Here is a 23,221-nt window from a genome sequence, read left to right on the forward strand (position 1 = left end):
AAAAACACACATAAGTGTGTGACTTGGACCTATTCATCAGCTGTCTCAGGTGTCTCTCTAAATATAAACATTTGACCCACATAGGTTGGACAAATGAGGGCCTGTACACTAGTGAGTTGTGGCACTATTGTGTCTCCATCCTGCCTTAGAATGCCATTCATACTAGCAGGTAATAAGAGCATTGACTACAGTCCTGTTTTCCTCTTAATATTCCTCTTTTTACACATTCATAGGTGAAATTCCTCCTTCTTATTGCTGTCCCCAGTAGAAGCACATTCTGACACTAGTGAACACTAAAAAGCATGCTTACAGAAAACCACTGCTCTCACATCCCCACTGCTTAATAAAACAAGTATTTTACAACTTTTTTTTAATACAGTTCTGCTTTCTACTAAAGTTTGTAGTACTTATTAAGGTGCAATCAGATATTAAATGACACCTCTCTTTGGCATAACGTGATCTTTTTTTCCCATTTTAGCTGCTTCTTGTACCAGCTTTGCATTAATCAGTCCGTTATGAGGGAGTTTTAACAGTAACCATTTAAGATTTTAGCCTGAGAATATTTTAAAGTTGTGTAGGATATTTGGTATGTATTGTATATGAGTGTTGAAGAATGTGTGGGGGGTGGGGGGGTAATGTATGTGGATAACATATTGATTTAAGTGTTACTGCCTCATATGTGCCAATGTTTTTCACAGACCCTGAGCTGTGAACTGAAAACTAGACTGTGTGATGACAAAAAAAAGAAAAACCATTGACTCTCTTTACTCAAGTGCCAACCATCTCCATCGAGTAAAGCCGGTGTCTGATTTTGAAGCTTATTTGTTCTCTGCTCAAACAGGTCAACAGCTGTTACGTCACTATGAGCTTCTGTTATCCCAAAGTGTTATTAAGCTGACAGTCCTCATTAGTTTCAAGTTTCTATTTTTGTCAGTGGTCATCAGATGGTCATGCTTCCTCGGATGAAGATGGAAAAGTGACAGTATGTATTTACGGGGATAGCATGACATTCTGGGAAGTGCTTGCTTTGAGGCGGTCAGATGAGGAGAGAAATTGGGCTGTCTGTTAACTGAGGTTAAACAAAGACAGGAAAACCATGAGCATATTACATGTGGTTTCTTTAAAGTTGTGCCAGAGTTTTTTTTTTTTTTTCTTTTTTGCAGATATCGTGAAGTATTAGTGGTGGTTACCCAGCAGCTGGTCTCACGTTACATCACACCGCATGTCTGCAGTCGCATGCATGTTGCAGGGACGTTACTTTCAGCTGATCATCTGTAAAGCACTCGACAAAATATGAGACACTGAATTAATAAGGAAGTTGTTTGGTTTTTTGGTTCAGGTGGTAACTATGTTATATAATGAGTGACTTTTGGACTAGCAATGTCACCTGAGTTGCGTTTCTCACTTTCTTTAACAAAATGTCATTTATGTAATAAAAAAAAGAAAAAAAGAAAGAAATTCATTTTCCGATCAATTAATTTGTGTCAACCAAAATTTCACAACTTAGATAAAAAAATATCTTTCAACTAATCTTCAGTCAGCTCCTCGGCTTGTTCTTTGACTAAAAATGTCTTATATCAGCTTCTGTTTCATTAAGATCCTGCTTGATAAGGGCCAACTCCCTGAAATGTTTTAAAGTAATCAGACTTTATTAATCCAATTGGGGAAATTCCTTTTTTTACACATTCACCCAACCTGAAATGGACATTTTTGCCTTTTTAAAAACAAAACTGATGAAACTTTGTCAAATGGTAAAACCTCATCAAAACGTATCAAAAATAAGGTCAACTTAAAGAATAGCTCTCTTTAGTTTGAGCCTAAAACCATTTAATACCTAAAATGATCACTGATGATTTTAATTGACCTGAGCTCCATACCACCCCCTAGTGGACTATTTGTTTATTTATTGTTGATGGGATAAAACATGATACAACATATGTGGGTTGCCCAATTGTACAGGCAGAAATGTGGTAGTCCTATTCCTCCCTCTGTCTTAAGTTGATAAAGCTGCAGTATTCTTGGCCGGGGGACACCTACCCTTCTATTTGGATGATACAAGTGAGTACAGAATGTTGAAGTACAATTTTGGGATGTAAGTTAGGATAGTTTGAAAGGAGTGCGAAAACTTAGGGAGGATTGTCATTTTAATGGAATTGATTCGGCCCACCAGAGATGTGGTCAGTGGTGACCACTGTCTAAAGCTCAGTTTCACTTGAATGAGCAAAGCAAAGAAATCCACTTTGTAAAAAGCTTTGTTTCCTTGTGACAGTAATGCCAAGATAAAATAATTGATTTTAAACAATTTTACAGAGAATATAGTTATAATTTTGGGAGATTGCTTCTGTATTTACAAAGAATAGTTGGCTTTAGTGCAAGTTTAGCTTATTTCCTGAAAACTGCTTGAATAGAGTGAATGACAACAACAAAGCAGATCCTGATGTGGTTGAATTTCACAAAAGAAACTAAGAGGTCGTCCACATATAGTGAAACTTTCTACCATTCGCTGCCGTGAAGTGCTTTTCCTCGAGCTTATGTGAGGGTTATGTTAAAAAGGAGAGGGCCCAGGGGACATCCTTGTTGAGTTCCTCTTTGAAGGCTTAAAGGTTGTGAAACCTGCGTGTTTGTGAGAATTGAAGCAGAGGGAAATAAATCCAGCAGCCCCACCCATTTCTAAAGTTAGAACCAAGGCCCAATTATTCTAGGACATTAAAGAGATAACCATATTCCACACGGTTGAAAGCTTTGCCAGCATCCAATGAGAGAATGCTCTGGAACGTTTTCAGGAGGCGTGTAAAGGATATTAAAGAGGCGGCATGTGCCGAAAGAAGAGTGGTGAAGCCCAGTTTGATTGTCTGATGTAACTGAGGGCCGAGTGTCCTCGAGTCTGCAAACCATAACTGCCTAAAATGTGAACATCTACATATAGCGATTGTATTGGTGCCCTGGCTCAAAACACTCAGGACGATGGCGGCCACACTTGCAACAGCGCCTCCTGCCGTCTCGTTTTGAGGTATGTGGCGTGAGACTTGTCGTTTGGTTTTGAGAAAACAAATTGCTGTCTGATATCTCTGAAAAACCTTCATCAATTAGAACTCTTTCCCCAAATCATTTTCATACATTATTGTGAGCTGTGTGTGATCAAATGAATTAACACACCATAGTCCTTAATAGTTGAACGACGGGACTGTCTGTATTACTGACATTGACAGGCAACGGTTTCATCGCTCTGTGTGCAAGTTTGCAGTTTTAGCTGCTGAGATCTGGAATAGTAACACTTCTATGTGCCTGTGCAGTAAACTCAGACCACGAAAAGGTGCTTGACTTCAGTTCACGTTGTTGTTAGAATTACCTGAAATCTATTCTCCATTTTTATTCATAAAACTACGCCAGAGGTGACTTACAACAATGTACTGGTTCGAATATAGCACCTTTTTTTTTTTTTTTACATAAAAAAACAAATGGGTGGTCTTATGTTTCGGCATTCATTTTCAGCTCCCGGTGTTATGGTCAGTTCTGCAAAATGACCGAAAGGGGGTTTAAAAACAACAGGAACATGCTCAATGTGACATACAGATGTTTTTGTTCCTTTATCTGAGAAAATCAAATAAATTTCTTAAGATTTGTTTTGCAGAAAAAGTAATTTTTTTTTCCCAACATGATCTTCATAAAAACAAATCAATCAGAGGTTGTGTTATATTCGGACCGAGCTGGTAATAAGTTAACCTTCCAGCTTGTTTATTGTATTCAGCAGACTGTCCCTCTATCAAACCTTCATAAGCAGATGTGTGAATGTCGCACTGCTGTGACTCAAGCCTCCAGTTTAAGCTGAATGTTTCCCGAAAGGAGTTCATATGGGTTTTGTTGAACGTTTCTCGTAAACACACAATGGAAAAAGTCTCGTCTGTGACACCCATCACTTGAGTTTGATAGCGTCGCATCACCACCACAGCACCATCACAAAGTAATGCACTGCCCTTTGACTCTACAACCTACTATTGTGACATTTCTGAAGTCTGTTTTGATCCAGTTTAATTTATAGTTTTTGTGTTTTAAGCCAGTGAAGACCAGGGACTTGGTGCCATGATAAAGCTCTTTCAGTGCTATTGTGTGAAATTATAATCACTTGTTCTGGAATAACTTTTATAGTCTTTTTCACACCAAACTTTTTTTTTTTGTATTTGTACAGTGGCTTGGTGATACTGATATGTTGCCATGAGTTATTGTAACCAATAAAAACAAGCTTTTAACCAAGAACATATTCTGCCTGGTCATTTGTTATTGGTGTTTCTGTTACGTCTCACCTCAGAGCAAGAATGTCCTCAGTTTGAGTTCAGGCCAGGGTTTTGTTTTCCCCCCTCTTTTAAATGAAATTAACCCATTGGGAGCCAAAACAAAAGCAGATTTCATCCTCTATAATGGCCACACAGAGGGGAAATAGGTATTTGATACACTGCTGATTTTACAAGTTTTCCCTTTACAAAGAATGGAGAGGTCGGTAATTTTTATCAGAGGCACCCTACAAACTGTGAGGGACAGAATCCAGAAAATCTGTTTTTTTAATGTAATGTATTAAAGTATTTGATCACCTACCAACAAGCAAGAATTCTGGCTCACACACGTTAATTTAAGAAGTCCTCCTTTTCTCCACTTGTTACCTGGTATAAAAAAACACCAGTCCACATAATCGGAGTCCAAGCTTTCCACCATGGGCGAGACCAGAGACCAGTCTGACATCAGGGACAACATTCTAGACCTGCATAAGGCTGGGATTGACTACTGGACGATAGGCAAGCAGCTTGGTGAGAAGTCAACAACCGTCAACCTCCCTTGGTCTGCAGCTCCATGAAAGACTGTCCTTGGTGATCTCTCACCTTTCTCATGGGGGATCAGACCAGAACTACATGGGAGGACCTGGTCAATGACCTTAAGAGAGCCAGGACCACAACCCAAGATTACCTTTTGTAACTCACGACACCACCATGGATTAAAATCCTGCAGCACCCCTAAGGTCCCTCTGCTCAAGCCAGCATACGTCTAAGCCTGTCTGAAGTTTTACCAATGATCATCTGGATGATCCAAAAGAAACATGGGAGAAGGTAATGGGCTCAGGTAAGACCCAAGTAGAGCTTTTTGATATGAACTCCAGTTGCTGTGTCTGGAGGAAGAAGGAGGATGAGTACAAACCCAAGAACACCATTCCAACCGTGAAGCATGGGGGTGGACACATCCTACTTTGGGGGCGCTATGCTGCAAAAAGGGAGAGGACGACTGAACTGGGTCTTCTGGACAATGGCCCAAAACACAGAGTCAGGGCAGTTCAGGCGTGGCTCCATGAACCATTTCAAGATCTGAGAGTGGCACAGCCAGTCTCCAGACCTGAACCTGACAGACTATCATCGTAGGGAGCTGAAACTGTTTCGTGGACCATGGATGAAAAGTAAAATGCATTTGCTGCCTGTCCTGTTATTGGCAACTATGATTATTGCAAATACTGCATTTCATATTTTAACAGCGGTTGCTTCAGATGGACAAATTGTAACTTTTATCACAAAGACATGAGAATTATAAAAGCTAATATAATAAATATAGAATATATTATAATAAATGTAGAAATGAAACTTTAAAAAACATATTTAAAACAGTTTTCTAGAAAGATTTGCAATACATGGACAAACAGAGTGTCACTGCAAGTTTATTACTGAATCTTTAAGTAAGTCAACAAACATTAAAGGAAAAAGAAAAGACAATTTACAAAGTGCAGACTGGTGTGATTTAATGCTTATAAATAAACGGGATACAAAATATATGAGGATTTGATCTATACAGTTTGGATTGTTAAAAAATAGATCACAAACCTACAGTTATTTAAACACATGCTTTCCCTTCCTACTGCGGAGATTCCTTCTCAATGAATTTAGGATTTATTTCATACAATTAGGAAGAAAAGTCTCTGATTTTTCCTTTGATGCTTTTTAACATAAAGCAAATCATGTGTCTGTACAGATTTTTAATCTTTTCATTTTATAAATGAAACAAAGATGAGAGAAATATGATATCCAATACCATAACCATAAAACCTTAAAAAACTGCATGTGTTTTAACAGCCGATCAAGCAATCGGGACATGAGCTGACCTTTCCAGCCCTGTCGTCCACACAGTAACTATGATGTAGTTCAGATTACGGTGGCATCATACTGAGGAATGAGTGACTCAATGAGAGCCGAACGGTTGTGCCGCGGAGAGGAGCAGCGTCACTGCTGCGGCTGCAGGTACTGGTTTGTGAAGGCCTCCAACTGTCTCTCCAGCTCAGTGGCTTTATGCCTGCGGAGGAAACAAACGGATCACATTTAGCCACTGTGCAGTTTGAAGCTGGTTCCATTCGTCTGAACGGCAAACAACACCAAACAACATTTCTATGTACAATTAATAGTCCAGACCATCTGGGTAGATTTCTAACAATTCAAAGTAGTAGAACATCTGTGCAGCCGTGTATTTAAGATTAATGTCGGTGCAAACTTAAACAAAACCGGTCCTGAGGCCTGAGCAGGAAAATGTGTGACAGGGTATTTTACATGAAGTAGTGCACAAATACACACCCAACATGCGACTACTAATATAAAGCTTAAATTGAATTACATCTGAAAATGTCAATCAGTTCCTAAACATGTTACAATAATACCATTAAGAAAAAAAGGTTTCCTCCAATGTAAGCATGTGTTAGGGTACGAGAAGTACACATATTAAAAGAACTTTCTTTGTGTAAAACAATAAAACGTAGTCACAAGTATAATAATTTACAGCTACTTGATATGTGAAAAAAATATATATATTTAGTGTAAATTTTTATCATGAATTTAAATATGTTCAAAGTATGATATTCAGTAAAACACTGGCAGCACAACACATTCATATACATGCTATTTAGACCAAAACTAAACACAAACAGATTTGTACTTATAAGACACCTGACTAAAAAAAAAAAAAAGATAGAACGATTGACCGATTTTCTAATAAACTATTTCTTCAAACTGAAATATTTCTTTGATCCCCACCCTCCACCTCTCTTCAGTTCTTGTTGCCTCTGATGGGAAAAAAAACCCTCAAACTGACCGCAGGCTCTTGGAGTGACTCTGGACCGTCTCCAGCTGATCTATCTTGGCTGTCAGTTGACGAATTTCTCCCTCCAGCTCCTTTTGCGTCTGGTCCACCTGCTGACAGAGCCGAGCAAAGGTCGTCGCCATCTCCCTGGCAACGCAGAGAGCACAACGTTGCATTGCTTAGTTATTTCGCCCTGCTTAAAGAGAGGAGGGCGGCGAAAAGCACGGCTTTGTGTGTGCACGTGTTGCCTTTTTTTTTTTTGCACGTCCTGGTCAACCTTGTATACGCCATATATGTGATACTAGATGTGTTTGTTGACATGTGTTGGAATATTTCAGGACTTACTGTTGGACCTGGTGGCTACAGTTGGCACTGGTGAAGCTGATGATGAGCTGCAGTTTCTCAGTCGCATAGTCCACAAACTGGCGCTTCAGAGCACGCTCCTTGGCCTTTGTGGTCCAGGTGAGTCTTTCGTAGAGGTACACCAAGCCGTAGAGTGAAGCCGACAAGGCGATCGACCTCCAGCCAACTGTTTTCCACACCTTGGGAAAGGACCATCAGGATTAATATTACCATAAGTGAGCTTACAGACATATCTAGGATACTTTTCAATCAGTGATGCATTTCAGGGTTCCTTATGTTATACACATAAAAGTAACATACAAAAAAAATAACGTCCTCTGAAAAGTTTGATTTACCTAGGTCACACTTCTTTAGACATCTGCAGGTCTGGGATTTTACTCCATCTAAATTTTATAACTTTCCAGTTCTTCACTCAGATACATTGGTAAACTTTATATCATAATCAAAATATTTGGCCACGTACCATTTGATTCTGTTAAAATCAGTGCGGAGATGTTACTCAGATGAGAATTGGAAGCATTTTAGTAAAAGGACACATTCACCGTCCATATGCATGAGACATTGTGTTATCCAATTTAAAGTGGTCCACCGCCTTCACTGCTCCAACGAGAAACCAGCTAAGATCCATCCAAATTTAGATTGGACATGCGACAGGTGTGAAGATACTGCTGGCTCATACCATATGTTGTGGTCCTGTGCAGCACCGACTCGGTTCTGGCAGTCAACTGTTTTACACCACCCACTTGAACCTTCTCCTATGGGTGCCGCCATCTTTGGGGCTGGTCCAGCTGGTGCACACTTAAAAACTATCCAGGCAAATCTACTGGCCGACACCACTTTCACAGCCAAGAGACTGATTGTGGTCCAAGAGGAAGGAGGCCTCCCCTCCGACCTTCGCTCAATCAGACAAGAAAGAAATGTGACACGCCATGAGAGGAACAGTATCACTCAACATGGAAGCCCTTTTTAGACTATGTGGAGGAATTAAGATTCTCAATTGTTTTGAGTGGTTTACAACCCAGTCTCTATTTTCCCTCCTCTCTTCCCCTCTATTCTGCTATCTTTATTCATTTTTCACTGGCACTACTTATAGCATGCCAAATGGGTGAAAGGTTCTCTCTGGGTTTGTGGGTAGGGAATGGGACAATGTTGAATGTTGCTGCTGTTATGAGTCCATTACCCTCCGTATATATTGTGTTGTGTTTGAAACTGAAAATGAACCTTGATTAAAAAAAAAAAAAGATAGCGTCCCGTGTTTCCTGCGATGAACGGCTGACGTGCCAGTGTGGGAAAACAATTCAGTCCTTAAATTAAAAGCTTGTTTCACAATTTGAAACTTTTGAAGGTAAAAATTCACTGAAATAAAGAGATTTGTTTTACATACAAAGAAATACAAATCTCCACACATTCTTTCCACAAACATCTATTCTTAACTGAAATCGTCGTTAACGTACCACTCCACCAACGACAAGAACACTCATCGACGTCCGTGATGTGAGGGATGCCACGTTGGTTGCCATGGCGAGCATCAGGTCTTCCTGGGTCATGAGGGCCGTCTCGCTGTTGGGTGGCGCTGTGATGGAGGACGGTCCTGAGGAAGGCGTTTGCGCCAGTGGCAGCGCTGGTCGCGAGGTCTGTGTAATAATTAAAAGAATTTCTAAATGTCTAGTATTCTTCGTTTTGCAGTTAGAATCTGACAAGTGCTGGGCAACAATTGAATGTTGTCATTTGATATGAGTTGCAGTCATGCACTCAAGTTAATGATTTAAAATATAATAATGCATGGGTTTTATATAGCACTTTTCTGGACACTCAGGCGCTTTACATTGCATTATTCACTCACTCCATACTGGATGGTGGTAAACTACGTATGGAACCACAGCTGCCCTGGGCCAGACTGCCAAACTGTGTCATCAACGCCTCTGACCACCACCAACCACTTACTCTAACACTGCATACATACTGAATTGGGATTCAGTGTCTTTGGCCAAGGACACTTCGACACGTAGGCAGGCAGAGATGGGAATTGAACCTGCAACCTTACAATTGGGGGACGATCGTTCTACCAACCAAGTCATGCCGCCCCTAAAGATAGTGAGTTGTGCGTTTGTATTGTAACACACTGGGTAAACATAAGTCGTCTTCCTCCCCTCAGACCAGCAGAAGCTCCTCCGTCTTATCCAGTCCTGACTCTGATGACATCAACCTTATTTTTGACATTAAATCATTCAAATATAAGTCACAGCTCTTCCTTACTGCAGTAGTAGTTGTAACCTGGAACTTCTGGTCCACCAGCTTGAGAGCTCGTTGTGCGTTGACGGATCCCAAGAAGCGGTGGACCAATGCCGTCCAGCCCAAAGAAAACTGAAACTCAATGTTTTCCTGGAAGTCGCTGCAAAGTATGGCACAATTCAGGTCGTAACTCAGGTCGAAATTCCTGCTGGGTACGAGCATGTGGATTTGGCTCTGGGCAGTAGAAGGAAGCAGAGGGATCATGCTCTCTGGAGAGGGACAGGAACAGAACAAAGTAAACCATCATGGGAGCATTTGTAGTTCAATGTTTAACACTTCATTAATCCCTGCTCACATGACAAACTTATCATCACTTTTCACTGTGGTTTAAAAAAGGTAAAAAATGTATAAATCCCATTTGGATTTATGAGCCAATTCGTTAAGGGGAAGAAGAAAAAAAAAAAAAGAACAGCCCACATTTACATAACGGCTCCTGGAGTCTTTTCTTCACAGGGCACATTAACACTTTTTTCAGCATGTCACTTAGCATAGCTTTGATGTGAGCGCGACACAGTGATGGACTGGAAGCATGATGCAGCAAAGGGATGATGGCATTCAGTCAGGAGGGTAAATATATCTGAGCTGTGGGTGTTACAGACCTTTGCCCAAGAGCCCAACAGGTCCCGACTATGTTTAGTAACAGTGAATGTGCAATACAGAGAGGAGCAATGGGGGGACTGACTCAGGCCATTTCTGAGGCATTGTTCATTTTTGAAGGTGGCAACAAAAAGTAAATGATTTTAACACAACCACATCTTTATTTTTAGAACTCGACCTTTACTCTATCTACATAAGGATGATATTAGGAATGTAATGAGCTGCAAAGCTCATTTAGAATATATCACAGATTATCTGGATAAAACTATAACCTCCCCTGATATGTATTTATTTTAAACTTTGATTTATAAATCCACGAGCAAAGACTTGTAAGCAGTTAAATTGACTTGTCTGCTCCCCCAAAAGCTGGATGTGACATAATTCCCCTTTTTCTTTTTTAAGTAAGATGCCTCTTTCAAGGAGAGAGTACACAAATAACACCCCAGGACTTAATGGGTTAAGAGTTTAAGAATTGTGTCCATAGTGGTTTCGGCCAAAGTGTAATTTGTTTCCAGTAAGGCTAGAAACAACTGGAACCTAAAGATCATTATAAATGTAGCCTGATAGTTCAGGACACAAGTTGTGTTTGATATCAGGTACCTATCATGTAACTCTGAGAGGACTGGACCGAGGCGTGGACCGCTTTGGAGCATCGGAAGGTTAGGTTCTTTCCCATGCCCTCCTCCACATGAGTCAGCAGCTCCTGCAAAAGAAGAAGCAGAGGTCAGACGGACAACATGAAAGTTTTCATCCGGTGTTTATGATAGCCAAACAGCTCCCGACATTTACTCCATTAATCCCTGCATTTCTCATTACTGTTTCTGCAAGAAGGATTACATTGACTTATCAGCTCTGTCTGGTATCAAAGTTATCAGTGAACCGGTGACCAATGCAGGTGCTACTTTCATAATGCAGACTGAAAAATAATGATATGGGGAAACTATTTTTAGATGCCCTAATGGCAAAAAAAAACAACAAGAAGTTATAGATAAAAGAGACTGAGAGTTTAAAAAAGTTTAAGAAGCTTAATGCAACCTGCACTTCACTAATGTCATCATCACAACTTCCAGTAAAATACAGAATTCTCTAATGAAAATAGCATTTAAATATTCTATAAGCACAACAGTTGCAACCACCATCACCCCCACCCCACCCTTTGCTGAAACTGCGGTGAATTTGATCATTGCTAACAATGTTTTAACAAAGTTAGTGCTTTGACTTACAGATTTGTAGATCTTGAGGACATGAGGCGAGGGGTGGAAGTCTGTGTGGAACTCATCCACAATTACATGGAGACGGCAAATCTCCTCCTCCATGGCGCTGGACACCTGAGTGTCACACAATAAAGGAGATAACTCACCATCAGCAGGTTAGGACTGAAAGTGAAGCTCAATGCAAATTTACCAAGTACAGCTGACCTGATTCAATTTGCATTAAGATGCCTCCTACCTGGACAAATAGGAATACGCATAGACATGGTATGCTGAAGGAATACTGTTTAGTATTTTCTAATTCAACAATCTAGGGAATTAAACCATTTTCTCCATTTTAAGCCTGATTTCAATTAAAAATAAAATAAAAATAAATACAGACAGTTGTTGTATCAGAGGTATTTATACAGAAGATGTTTGGTAAAAACTGCCTGAAAAGTAAACCTAAAACAATGATCTGATTGTTTGAACGGCAAAACAAATCTGCCACCACACTGACAACAGGGCTTTGTCAAAAGAAAAGTCACCAAGGGCTTCTTCCTTACAAATATTTTCCTCCATGATGATAAATTGACCTTGAGTTACCTTGTTCTCCACCTCCTCACTAATAGCTTTGATCTTCTTCTTAATGACATTGATCAACAAGTTGAGCTGATTCTTCACAAACTCCAGCCGGTCCATCTGGTACTCTCTGTCCTCCAGAGCCGCCACCCTGGTAGGCCAGCCCAAACAGAAACATTGTCACACGAGCTAATAGTGCTAAAGCAGCGGCATAGGCGAACATTGTTTAAAAAAATAATAATAAAAAAAAAAGAGCTTAACATCTAAGAAAAGGACACTTAACGTGTTTATTTTCTGTTAATGTTTTAGTTTACCTTCACAAGCCCTTCATGACATTGCCAAAAGAGGACAATACCAGTTGAGCATTGCCACTGTAACCACATTTTAATATTATTCTCCACCAGTATGCTCATGCGTAGAATAACGTCAGGGAGGAAGAATTGTGTGGAGGGAGATGCTCACCTCTTCTCGGCCGCCTCGATGTTGATGGCGTCCATGATGCTCTTGACTTTTTCTGTGATCTGCTTGGCCCTGATAGTGTGCTGCTCAAACTTTGTTTTCACTGCTGACTGCGAGATACACTCCTGCGAGGCCATAACATACAAGTTACTGTGACAGTTGAAAGTGCTGCTGCTGGACGGCGTGCATGTGCTTGCACGCCGTCCAGGGACAAACCGAGGATAAGATAGAACATCTGCTGCTTTTTTAAACTCAAAAGAAGAAGAAAAGAAATGGAAACACAGGGTCGAAAATGACAGCAGCAGAGTGTGTATCCTGTGTCCTGCAGCTCACATTTAGTAAAGTCACAGTCTTGTGCTTGGAAAACAGAAAAAAACATTCAAAATCATATGAAGTGAATACAAAGCACAGTGCAACTGAAAGAAATGATAGTAACATGTAAAAGGACCGCATGTCATTTCTGGATGCATCTTTAAGGAATGAGACATTGCAGACTTTTTTTTTTTCCAAGTGAGAATTTAAGTGTCATAAATAGACAATAATATTGTATTTATATTGATGTTAACTACCTATTACCTATATTATCATTAGCAGTCTTCTAATCTTACCTCTTACTCTGTAACCAATGACGGGCCACAAGTCTCACAAATAAGTCAGTTATATTTTTTTATCCTTTAAATATTCACACATTTGTTTCCAATATTAACTTTCATGCTTCATTGCATATTTTAAATACGGGTGAGTGTAATATTATAAACGCTTTTTTTGGAAACAGCATCTTTTCTGCATTTTTGTTTCAGAAAAGTTTAACCTTCAGAGGGAAACATTTTGGAAACCATCGTCAGATGCACTGAACTATATAAACAATGTAGTTTGCGTGTCAGGCCATCAGTTGGTGCTGTGTTTTATTGTAATACACCCACCAACAGCAGTATATGCAAGGACCTTTTAACTATTTTTCTTTGTCGTACAGGCCCACTCAGTATCTGTTTGTATGTAAGAAATGCTTCTCTGCATGTGATTCAGATGGTGGTGTAGTAAATATACACTTTAACGCACCGCATGCAATGTCCAATTTCAAAGAGTGAGCGGAACAAACAATCAGGAATTCACCATTGTTATTGTTCTCAATCTGTGAAGTGAATGTGAAGTAAAACTGCAACATAAGAGTACATGTGCAATAGAAGTTGTGTTTTTCCTGCTTAGAGGGATGGAGACTGGTGCGTTTTGAAACATACGCTTGAAGCAATTTTGTTCCATTTTCACTGACTCTCAATAAGGTCGTCCTTTAAACTAGCGTTCTTTAAACTATGGGGATTAACTCCCTCTTAATTTGTACTGTAGAATCTGAAAAAGGTGGCTTTATATTAAAATTAGCTGTTAACAGCTGTTCTTGAAAAAATATCTAATAAGTCAGGTTGTTTGTTATTTTTGTGTCAAACACAATTCGTTATCAGTTTCTAAAAATATTGGAAGTAGTAGGAATTGGTAAATTTGCGATGCCATTTTCAAAATTAAGGATTCAATCTTTAAAAGTGATGAGACATTCCTACGAGGATGTAAACAATCACATCTTTCACATAAATAACAAACCATGTCCGTAAAAACAAAAAGACAACACAGAAAAAGAATATAGTTATCAAACAAAACTTCAAAACAGGACAAACTCATAGCTGAATGACAACAAACGGATGCCCTCACCCAAGTGAATCTAGATTTCAGCAATGAAGACGCAGGATGATGAAAAGGCACAGTGATTGGTCTAGAAGGCCTCGAGGGAGACAGCTTGAAATTAAATAGTCAACAGTAGGATTGGAGCAGTTGACTGCTTCAGCTGGCGGTTAATACGGAGAGGATGTTGCCTTTGCTCTTTCTTAAAAAACAAAATTCCATTAAACACTGAGGAACGTGCACAGACCCTGTTAGGTAGCCAAGTCTCCGGTTTGTTTTTCTAAAAAGGCAAGCAGAGATGACTGAACAACAATCACAACTCTGGTCCACCTCCTAATTAGACAGTCAATGTTTGCATCTATCTCTGAATCAATGAGTAAACTACGTCAAATCATATAATAATGAATGTCCTTCTCTACTGTGGTAACTAATTCCCACTCGCAGCAGTCAGATGGAGTCAGAGGAATTAGTTTACTTTAAGGGATACATCAATTGCAGTGTTTATTGCCTGGTCCCGGACACAGACGTTACCCACAACCTCTTTTTCTACTTCAAACTGGCTTAACCTGACGCTCTGAAACTGCCGGAGGGCTTCCTGTTGGGTAATCAGTATCAATAATCAGGATTTTTTCATGTATGTATCGTAAAAAAATTGCAGATTGCTTGCCTATCCTCTAAACTCTCAGACACACCTCAAACCTCCTCTCAAAGCTCTGGAATTCCTTCAGTCTTTCCTGGAAGCCTTCGGCGAGAGCGCCACCTGTTGGATGAGATGATCGCATAAGAACAAAATAAAACTTTATTTCCACTGAAACATGAAAAAAAGCCTCCACTAACATGAGGGCAGTGGTGGCCTGGAGGTTACAGAAGCAGACATCAGATCAGAAGATCGCAGTTTCAAATCCCACAGTGGACAGACTGCCAATGATGCTCCTTGAGCAAAACTCTTGACCTCCATCCGCTCTTCTAAGCACTGTACTGTTACAGACCGCTGCCCCCAGTATGTATAGGGAGATATTCTTTCTTTGTTTTTATTTTTTTTAATACACATTGTAACATGTACTGCATGATGGTTCAAATGTTTGGTTTTTTAATGAAGAATATACAGACTCTTCTTAAAATAAGAGTGAATCACACCTACATAAACGCTTGTGTTGGCGTTTTGTATAAAAGCAAATTACACATACATTATATTATATATTATACATGTACAGCATCCTCACCCGTTTCAGGCATGCCCTGTAATCGCTGCATGCGGGAGTTAAGGACCTCCTTTGCAGAAACAAAGAAAATGTGATTGGGTGCCTGCTCACGATCCATCACTTTCAACTCCTCGACTAGAAAGTCCACACAACGGTCGGTGTGCTGCTTCCTCACCTAGGAGGGGGGAAAAAACATCACACATTTTAATTATCAACTTTTTTCTTGTCTATATTCACATATCCAAGTTTACACTTAAAGGAAAGTTACATTAAAGTTAATTAAATGAGAATCCCAACGCAAAAACAGTGACTTAATATTTCAAGAGTCAAAACAATCCACTCCGGTTTGTGCTTCCTTCGGCTATCAATTCTGCTTTTCAGACAAATTACTGACTAAAACTTTAGTATCCATGTACCTGCTGTGTCAACTTCATTTTTTTCCTCAAAACTCTAGATTCGGGACGACGTACCCGGTCACATCAAAACATTATTGTTCAAGAAATTGCAACATGTGTTAGACTTACATCCTCCATGTATTCTGGTTCGTTCGCAGAAGCATCCCAGCGATTGTTAAGGATGAAGATGTTTGGTTTGGACAGACGTTCATTCACTTTGTGGAAAAAGTGTTTTTCCTGGAGGACGAATAACATGAGGATGAATAAACCAAGGATTGCACTGAACTCACAACAATGAATCGTCCTTATTCTTTTCAACAATTTTCTCTTTTCTGCTCCAACGATCAGCAAAAAGTCACAAAAGCAGCTTGATGCAAACTGGCCCTACATGCGCTATACATCCAGAGAATGGCTCTGCGCAGATCCACTCAGGTTCCTGTACATTTATACTATTAACATTCAAAAACCTTTTTGAAATAAATAACCCCCAAGTACAAGAGTTTTTTGAGTTTATTTTGTAAATGCAGGTCATAATTTGATTTTGAGTTAATAAATAATGGAACATAAATCACATCATTATCAACACATGTGCATGAACACCTTTGAAATGATTTTTTTATTGCAAATATAAAAGCACACTTTTTTTTCCAGAAATTCCTCAGAGAGAAAAAACCCTGTTTCTATCCGTTTACCTCTTCCTAATTTACCAGACTAAACTATCAAACTAATCCTAGTCTTTGCACTATCCAACATCTTCCATTGTCCACATAATAGCCGAGTTGATTTTCACTGAATTGTCCAGAGGGGAATGTAAGTCTGCTTTCCCTTTAAGAGCCTCAGTCGAGTTCAAGAGATCTACGACTGTGTCCAGTTTCACATTGCATGAATGCCTGAGCAGATTGAAAACAACGACGATGCTATTGCTACATTGAAACACATGCAGCCACACTGTAATCAGCTCAGCCAAAGAAGCAGTCACTTACGTGAACTAAAGCAGCCTATGTGGATGATGTAACTCAAAATGTACTTTACTTGCTGTTGTGGCAAAATATTTCAAGTTAATACAAGTTGAGCTGTGACAATTCCTTGTAAAGAATCCCTATATCCAATATTCATTATCAACCGAGTCTGGAAATCTAACTGTAACATCTAACAATAGAAGTAAAGGTGTCTTTTCAGCTGCTCAGTTTCACAGGGCTCGCTACAGCAGGTCTAATATTAACTAGTGAGGCAGCCCGCATAAAAAGGGAATATCCATGAATCAGCCTACCCCACACACACACACACACAGGGACCAAAAGTTTGGACACACCGTCTCATTTAATGTTTTTTCTTTATTCTCTGACTATTTACATAGTAGATGTTCACTGAATGCATCAAAACTATGAATTCACACATATGGAATTATGGAGTAAACAACAAAGTGTGAAATAACTCCAAACATGGTTGATATTTAGATTCCTCAAAGTAGCCACTCTTTGCTTTGTTGAATGTGCTGCAAACCCTCGGCTTTCTGTCAGGCCACGTTTACACGTACCTGGGTATTAAACAACTGTGATATTTGTCTGTGTTTGGACCTTGGATTTACTCATGAACAAAGGTACGAGTCACCACAATAGAGGAATTTTGAAAAGTGGAGCTCTGGAAAAACTCTCTATCGGCTTGCATTTACTGGGGGGGTAGGAGTATATTTATGTCAAAATTAGTGAAAGTCGCCATAATGTAAGAATAACTTGTACCAATGAAGGAAGTTCATTGACTGTTCAACACGGGACAGGTCGCAGACCAAAGGTTTAGCACTCATTATCTTTTTGAATGTCATCTAGCTAATTCCTATCTAAAAGTATTCTGTGATAAAAGAAAGCTCTTCAAGTGCAGTCCACCCCTGATGTTAAAACTGACCAAGCCTGAAAAGCTACAATGTAAAAATCAACTGAATATTGGTCAAACAAAAGTTTTATACGGGTAGAATTTCATTACCGTGTTCATGAGAGTGGATTCAGAGTTTGCCACCAGCACAAAGACATCGGCATCCAGGCAAAACTTATCAATCCAGCTGTCCAGTTGCGATGTGACGTCTGTCCCAGGGCTGTGGGCGCAAAGAGATGTCAACATGTCAAGTACATCATATCTACAAATATGCATGAAAAGATGTACTTCTTCACACTTTGAGATGTTCATGTTGTCAAACTGGAAACCATCCAAAAGGGTATAAAAAGGTTGATCAGACTGTCTGGATCCCCTCACCTGTCTACGAGCACCAGATCATCTCGCAGCAGTGCACATTTGGTTTTGGGCCAGAAGACGCGGACAAGACAGCCAGCGTCCAAACTTTCATCCATGTGAAGTGCATGAGCGAGCTGGTTAACAGTCTGGAGAGAGATTGCAATTAAATACACTTTTGTTACAGATACCAACATAAAAAAGTATATTTATTAATTAAGCTCAACTGAAAACAACGCTATATTACTGCCAAGCAGTGAGCTTTTAAAAATGTTATTTTATTCAACCTCAGTCTGAGATCCTCTCAATCAAGGGATCAATTAAAGATTTTAATATTCAATACAATTTTTACAATATTTCTTGTTTACTTTTTATTATTAAAATGAACAGGGAAATGACAAATTTAATGATGTTACTTTCAAAACGGATATTTCCCTATCTAAGTTAAAATGCTTGGTTCAGAGCTGCTATGAGCAGCCAAACCTGTAGGGGGCAGTATAGCGAGAAGCATAAAGCCATGATAGCCAATCAGAATCCTGGAAAAATACATGTCATCACGAATTGTGATATAAATATCAACCTACCCCCCTTTAGATGCAACTGGAGACACAGAGTTTATCCAGATCTCCACTGTGGTCGGAGTTTTCAAGAATTATCGTTTGTGGTGAGTCGTAGCTGCGTTTATGTGTAAATGCGCGGCCCAAACGCAGAGAAGTATCACCGTTTTTTAAAAATACCCGGGTACGTGTAAACGTGGCTTAAGGCCGTAGTCCCCAATCCTGGTCCTGCATGTTTTAGTTCTCTCTCTGCTTCGAGACACCTGAATCTAATGATTAAGTCATCACCAGGCTCTGAATAAAGCCCAGTAATGAGCCTCATTGCAGGTGTGCCACAGCAGGGAAAGACCTAAAGTATGATGGACAGCAGCTGGAAACCCCTGCATTAGCGTAACTTGATAATTTGACAAACCATCTTATTTCTGATACTGCAGAGGGAGTGTCATGTAAAGGATTGCTCCGATAAACAATAGAGGACAATAGAAACCAGCAGATGAAAACTTGCTAAGCTTGTTTATTACGTTTAACTATGTCACCGTCACACAAGAGAGTGAAGTGTCAGATGCTATACTTTAGGAGATGAGACGCTTTAGTAAACATCCTGTATCGCAAAAGATCTGCATTGCTGTAGGTTCAGATGACCCAGTTCACACATGTTGGATTTGACCATCCATCCATCTTCGACGCCACTTATCCTGTTCAGGGTCGCTGGAGCCGATCCCATCATACTTTGGGCGAGAGCAGGATACACCCTGAATAGGATTTGATCATACTGCTAAAATAATGCTAAAGCTCCCAGTACAATTAGCACAAGCATATCAAAATGGTCTGTTAACAAAATGCCGAATAAACCTCATCAACCTTTATCCTCAAGCGTGTGACCTACTTGACACGAACCACAACAATAACATTTAAACTCAGCCATATCACAGCCCTTCAGTCACAGCTGGCCAAACAATTCAACACGCACATTACTGAGCACACAATTTCTCAACTTTAGTGTATCCGAGTGACGAAAAATTAAAAGCAACAGATGTTCTGAATAACATGTTCGTATGTGGTCAAAGCCAGTAGTGTAGTCATCAGTATTCACACGCATGGTGAAGCTACTCTTAAGCACAACAATGTGAAAACAAATGAATGCTGCACAGATCTAGAGTCGTAATAGAAATACAGACAAACTGTCAGGAATAACTGTTACCTTAATACTTTTCTCCTCGTCGGAGCCCTCCGTCTTGAGGTAGGCTTTGTCTTCATCGGTGCCCTCCACACTGAGGAAGCAGTTTGTGGTGTGGCCAATACCGCTTGGCAGTACACGGTCCCTCAGCATGGCATTAACCACAGTACTTTTACCATTACTGGTCCTAGGAAGAGACCCGACAAACCCAGATGAGTTCACGACCAAATAATTTGCCGACATGTGAAAACACTTGTTACAACATAAAAACAAATGAAATGACTTATGATCAGCACCAGTAAAACACGTGTTAGTGACTGTCATTGCCGCTTTTTATTTGACACAAATGAATGTTCAAGACGTTTGGGTCATTAAAATGTTTTAATTATTTGGGTAAAAAACAGACGGTCAACTCGTGATACGAGTCACTGAAGGTTCACATTTCAAAGCTACGAAGAAAATACAGGGGGAAACACCACGTCAAGCATCATTGCTACCTGACAAATGTTTTTTGTTTTATTTTTCACAAATATGGAAAAAGCATGCGTATAAATTGATTCACTTACCTGCCAAAAAAGGCTACTTTCATGTGCCTGCGTGCGAGTACCTCCTTTATGACAGCAAGCTTGCCAGCAAAGGCCTGGATCTCCAGCTTCTGATCCTGACTCGCAATGTTCTCCAAAGCTTTGTTTCCACTGATTTCTGACAAAGTAACACACAACAAAGAAAGTAAAAGTAGTTCTCTTTTACTTTTCACCCCCACATTTTTGCACCGTTGTGAAAAAAGTGGGAAAGAAAGTTGATGCTCATATCACTAAATGTTTTGTCAGTCTTATGTCATCAGACGTCTAAAAACTTCACCAAAGCCAAACTGGTATAAAACATTGAAAAAAATTTAATAAAATTTTAAGGTTTAAAAGTAATGAGTGAAATCTGTAATCACTCTTAGACTATAATCAGGAAGATGGCACAGTTTCTTTTATCATAGATTTGTTCTAGCACCTGCTATGTAAGTAAATATTTGCATTTATGTGAAGGGGTATGAATACATGTATGAGAATAATTATGTTTCTTGAATACACTGCACTGTTTACAAAAAAACTGCTGAGACACTGAGTGGATTGCCAATGGTCCTGTTGTTTACCTCAACTTGTTTTTCTTGTTTGTTGTTCGAACAACAAAACATAAAACTGTTGAGTTTTCAGTGTGAACTGGAAAAAAAAAAACATTGTTGGGGAGGGAACTCAAACTGACTTAAGGACAACACTCTTTTGAACTGTTGCAGCTTGCTGGTGTTTAAATCTACACATATATATATATATATATATATATATATATATATATTTGTAAAATGTCTGTTTCCTGAAGCACAATGGCACAGATTCCTTTTTCTTCTCCCCCTGAAAAATAATAATATAGTTCCCAGCACAAATTCTTAAGGAACGCCATCGTTTATTCCAGTTGCTTATGAGCTGACCAATAAACAAGGTTCACCTCACCGTCTACAAACTCCGAGGTCTCCTTCACGTAGTTGAGTAGTTGCTCGAACACGTCGCCGATCTTCTTCTTGGCCACGACAAAGTGCTTGAGGGGGGAAAACTCCCCCCGAGCGGAGTCTGACCGGCGGAGAGGAGGCGCTGCGGCCATGGTGCTCAATCTGCAGCCGGATCCGGTCAAAAAGGGCAAACAAGCAGCTCGTATCAGTGGAATCGACTGTCAACAATAGAGCTGTTAAGAACAACATGCTGATTAACTCGAGTTAATCACAGTTTCCTCACAGAGCTGTCACAGGAGAGCTGACTTAAAAATAAAATACCACTTCTGATGAAGTTACCTAACTCTCAGTAAAGAAGTCACTCCGCAGAACTTCGCCACACTCGATAATATAGAATATCATTGATGGATAATGATGTATAAAGGTCACGATCTTCTCTAGAATTGTGAAGAAATGTTAAAAAAAAAAGTAAATGCCCGATGAAACTCTGGCGGACGCGTGCAGCTGTCAAGCTAACACGTTAAGCTAGCTAAAGAAACAGACGAAACTGAAACTCTGGCATGTAAAATGAGATGATTTTTACTCACCACAGTCCTGCTACAGCCAGGGTCCTCTTCACATAACACAAACACAGCGGAACTGTGTAAACAGCACCGAAAAATCCCTCAAAAGTCGCGCTGAAAGATTACTGTCAGCGCCGCTAACCTTGTGTTTGTAGCCTGAGAAGCTTCGCAGTCAAGTCGTCGTCGCGGAGGACAGGGACACTTCCGGTAAGATTTCAGAATTAAACGGCGCCGCTACGAGCTGCGGCGGGTTCAAACCTGCGAGAGGTTTCACAGCGGGGGTCCAAGCATGCCCGGCCGACGAGTGTTCACAAGTTTCCAATATATGTGGCTAAACGATTGAAGTTCCTGTTGTATTCAGTCTGAATACAGTCAGCTTGATGCAGGTTCCTGTACCGTCAGGACAGGGGGCGTATTCATGTGAGGCAAAGGGGATGCAGGCTGCAGCCAATCAGGGCGCTGCACCAGAACCACAACCCTGGGAATTAGAACTTATAATATTGGCTCACTGCAATAAAAAAATTAAAATAAACAAACAAACCTGCAGTGTAGTAAATATGTGTGTACAGTCGTTAACATGTGGTTTTCGGAAAATGTACACTATGTTTGCATATTTTTAAAAGGAGATTGACCAAAGCTAAGAAGAAGTGGGGAAGAATTCATTTTGTACATGAAACCTAAAAAGGCAGTATCCCTGCATACTTATATTTACCATAGAATAAACCTTACAGGTTCCGAAGATGCCCTGATTTTCTTTCTGGAACTGTCCGACTGACATCTGTGGGTTTTTGAGATGTGTAAACACTTACTGGATACTTGGCAGGGGTGAAAGAAACAGACTACAAACAGTACAGACATTACTGTAATTAAGTATTTTTCAGTGGAAAAAATAAGAAGAAAGTATTCATTCACAAACTGTATTCATGCATTATCAACAGGAGTAGTATGTGATTTTTAAAGAGGGGACAAATATATGAGCAGGTAAATGAATTGATAATAGATTGTATCACAGATATTATCAACATGAGCTGTTAAAACATTGTAACGGTTGGAACCACAAAGGTTATATGAACTTGAAACATATTTATGGTGTTTTTACAAAGACACAAAGGCTGACGTTCAGAGCTGCTGGTTGTGAATGGGACAAAGTCTCTCTCTCTCTCTCTCTCTCTCTCTCTCTCTCGCTGTGTGACCTGGGCAACTGTGGCAACCTGTTGTCCGCCAGAGCAGTAGACAGTGAAATACCTCCAACACGACCTGCCGCCCCTCATTTGGCTTTGAGATATTCAACATCGGCTTGTCTTCACAGAAACTTGGGATCACGCGCCTTCTGTGTTTCTTTTCTCACTGGATTTCT

At 39.9% G+C, this 23,221-nt stretch overlaps 1 protein-coding gene across 1 annotated transcript; it reads right to left on the bottom strand.

The window, feature by feature from the left end:
• Positions 1-5,646: 5,646 nt before the first annotated feature.
• Positions 5,647-22,264, bottom strand: mfn1b (mitofusin 1b). The gene is made up of 18 exons (XM_080472864.1): positions 21,889-22,264; positions 21,306-21,463; positions 20,373-20,508; positions 19,831-19,993; positions 18,097-18,221; positions 17,830-17,938; positions 15,979-16,086; positions 15,476-15,629; positions 14,945-15,012; positions 12,585-12,706; positions 12,147-12,273; positions 11,574-11,678; positions 10,951-11,053; positions 9,718-9,962; positions 8,916-9,095; positions 7,444-7,640; positions 7,111-7,245; positions 5,647-6,321 (listed from the first exon to the last, which is right to left on the bottom strand). Exons 2-18 carry the CDS (start codon positions 21,451-21,453, stop codon positions 6,252-6,254), a joined length of 2,295 nt encoding a protein of 764 aa, XP_080328990.1. The 5' UTR covers positions 21,454-21,463; positions 21,889-22,264; the 3' UTR covers positions 5,647-6,251.
• Positions 22,265-23,221: the final 957 nt, after the last annotated feature.

This window comes from Lipophrys pholis (assembly GCF_963383615.2).
Source record: "Lipophrys pholis genome assembly, chromosome: 10".
Taxonomy (NCBI): domain Eukaryota; kingdom Metazoa; phylum Chordata; class Actinopteri; order Blenniiformes; family Blenniidae; genus Lipophrys; species Lipophrys pholis.

Coding starts and splice junctions, on each gene's coding strand:
- mfn1b (XM_080472864.1), bottom strand. CDS start 21,453: ATGGCCGCAGCGCCTCCTCTCCGCCGGTCAGACTCCGCTCGGGGGGAG. Junction 16,087..17,829: donor AATCCACTCTCATGAACACG/GTAATGAAATTC, acceptor TTCGTCCTCCAG/GAAAAACACTTTTTCCACAA. Junction 12,274..12,584: donor ATCGAGGCGGCCGAGAAGAG/GTGAGCATCTCC, acceptor CTGGCCTACCAG/GGTGGCGGCTCTGGAGGACA.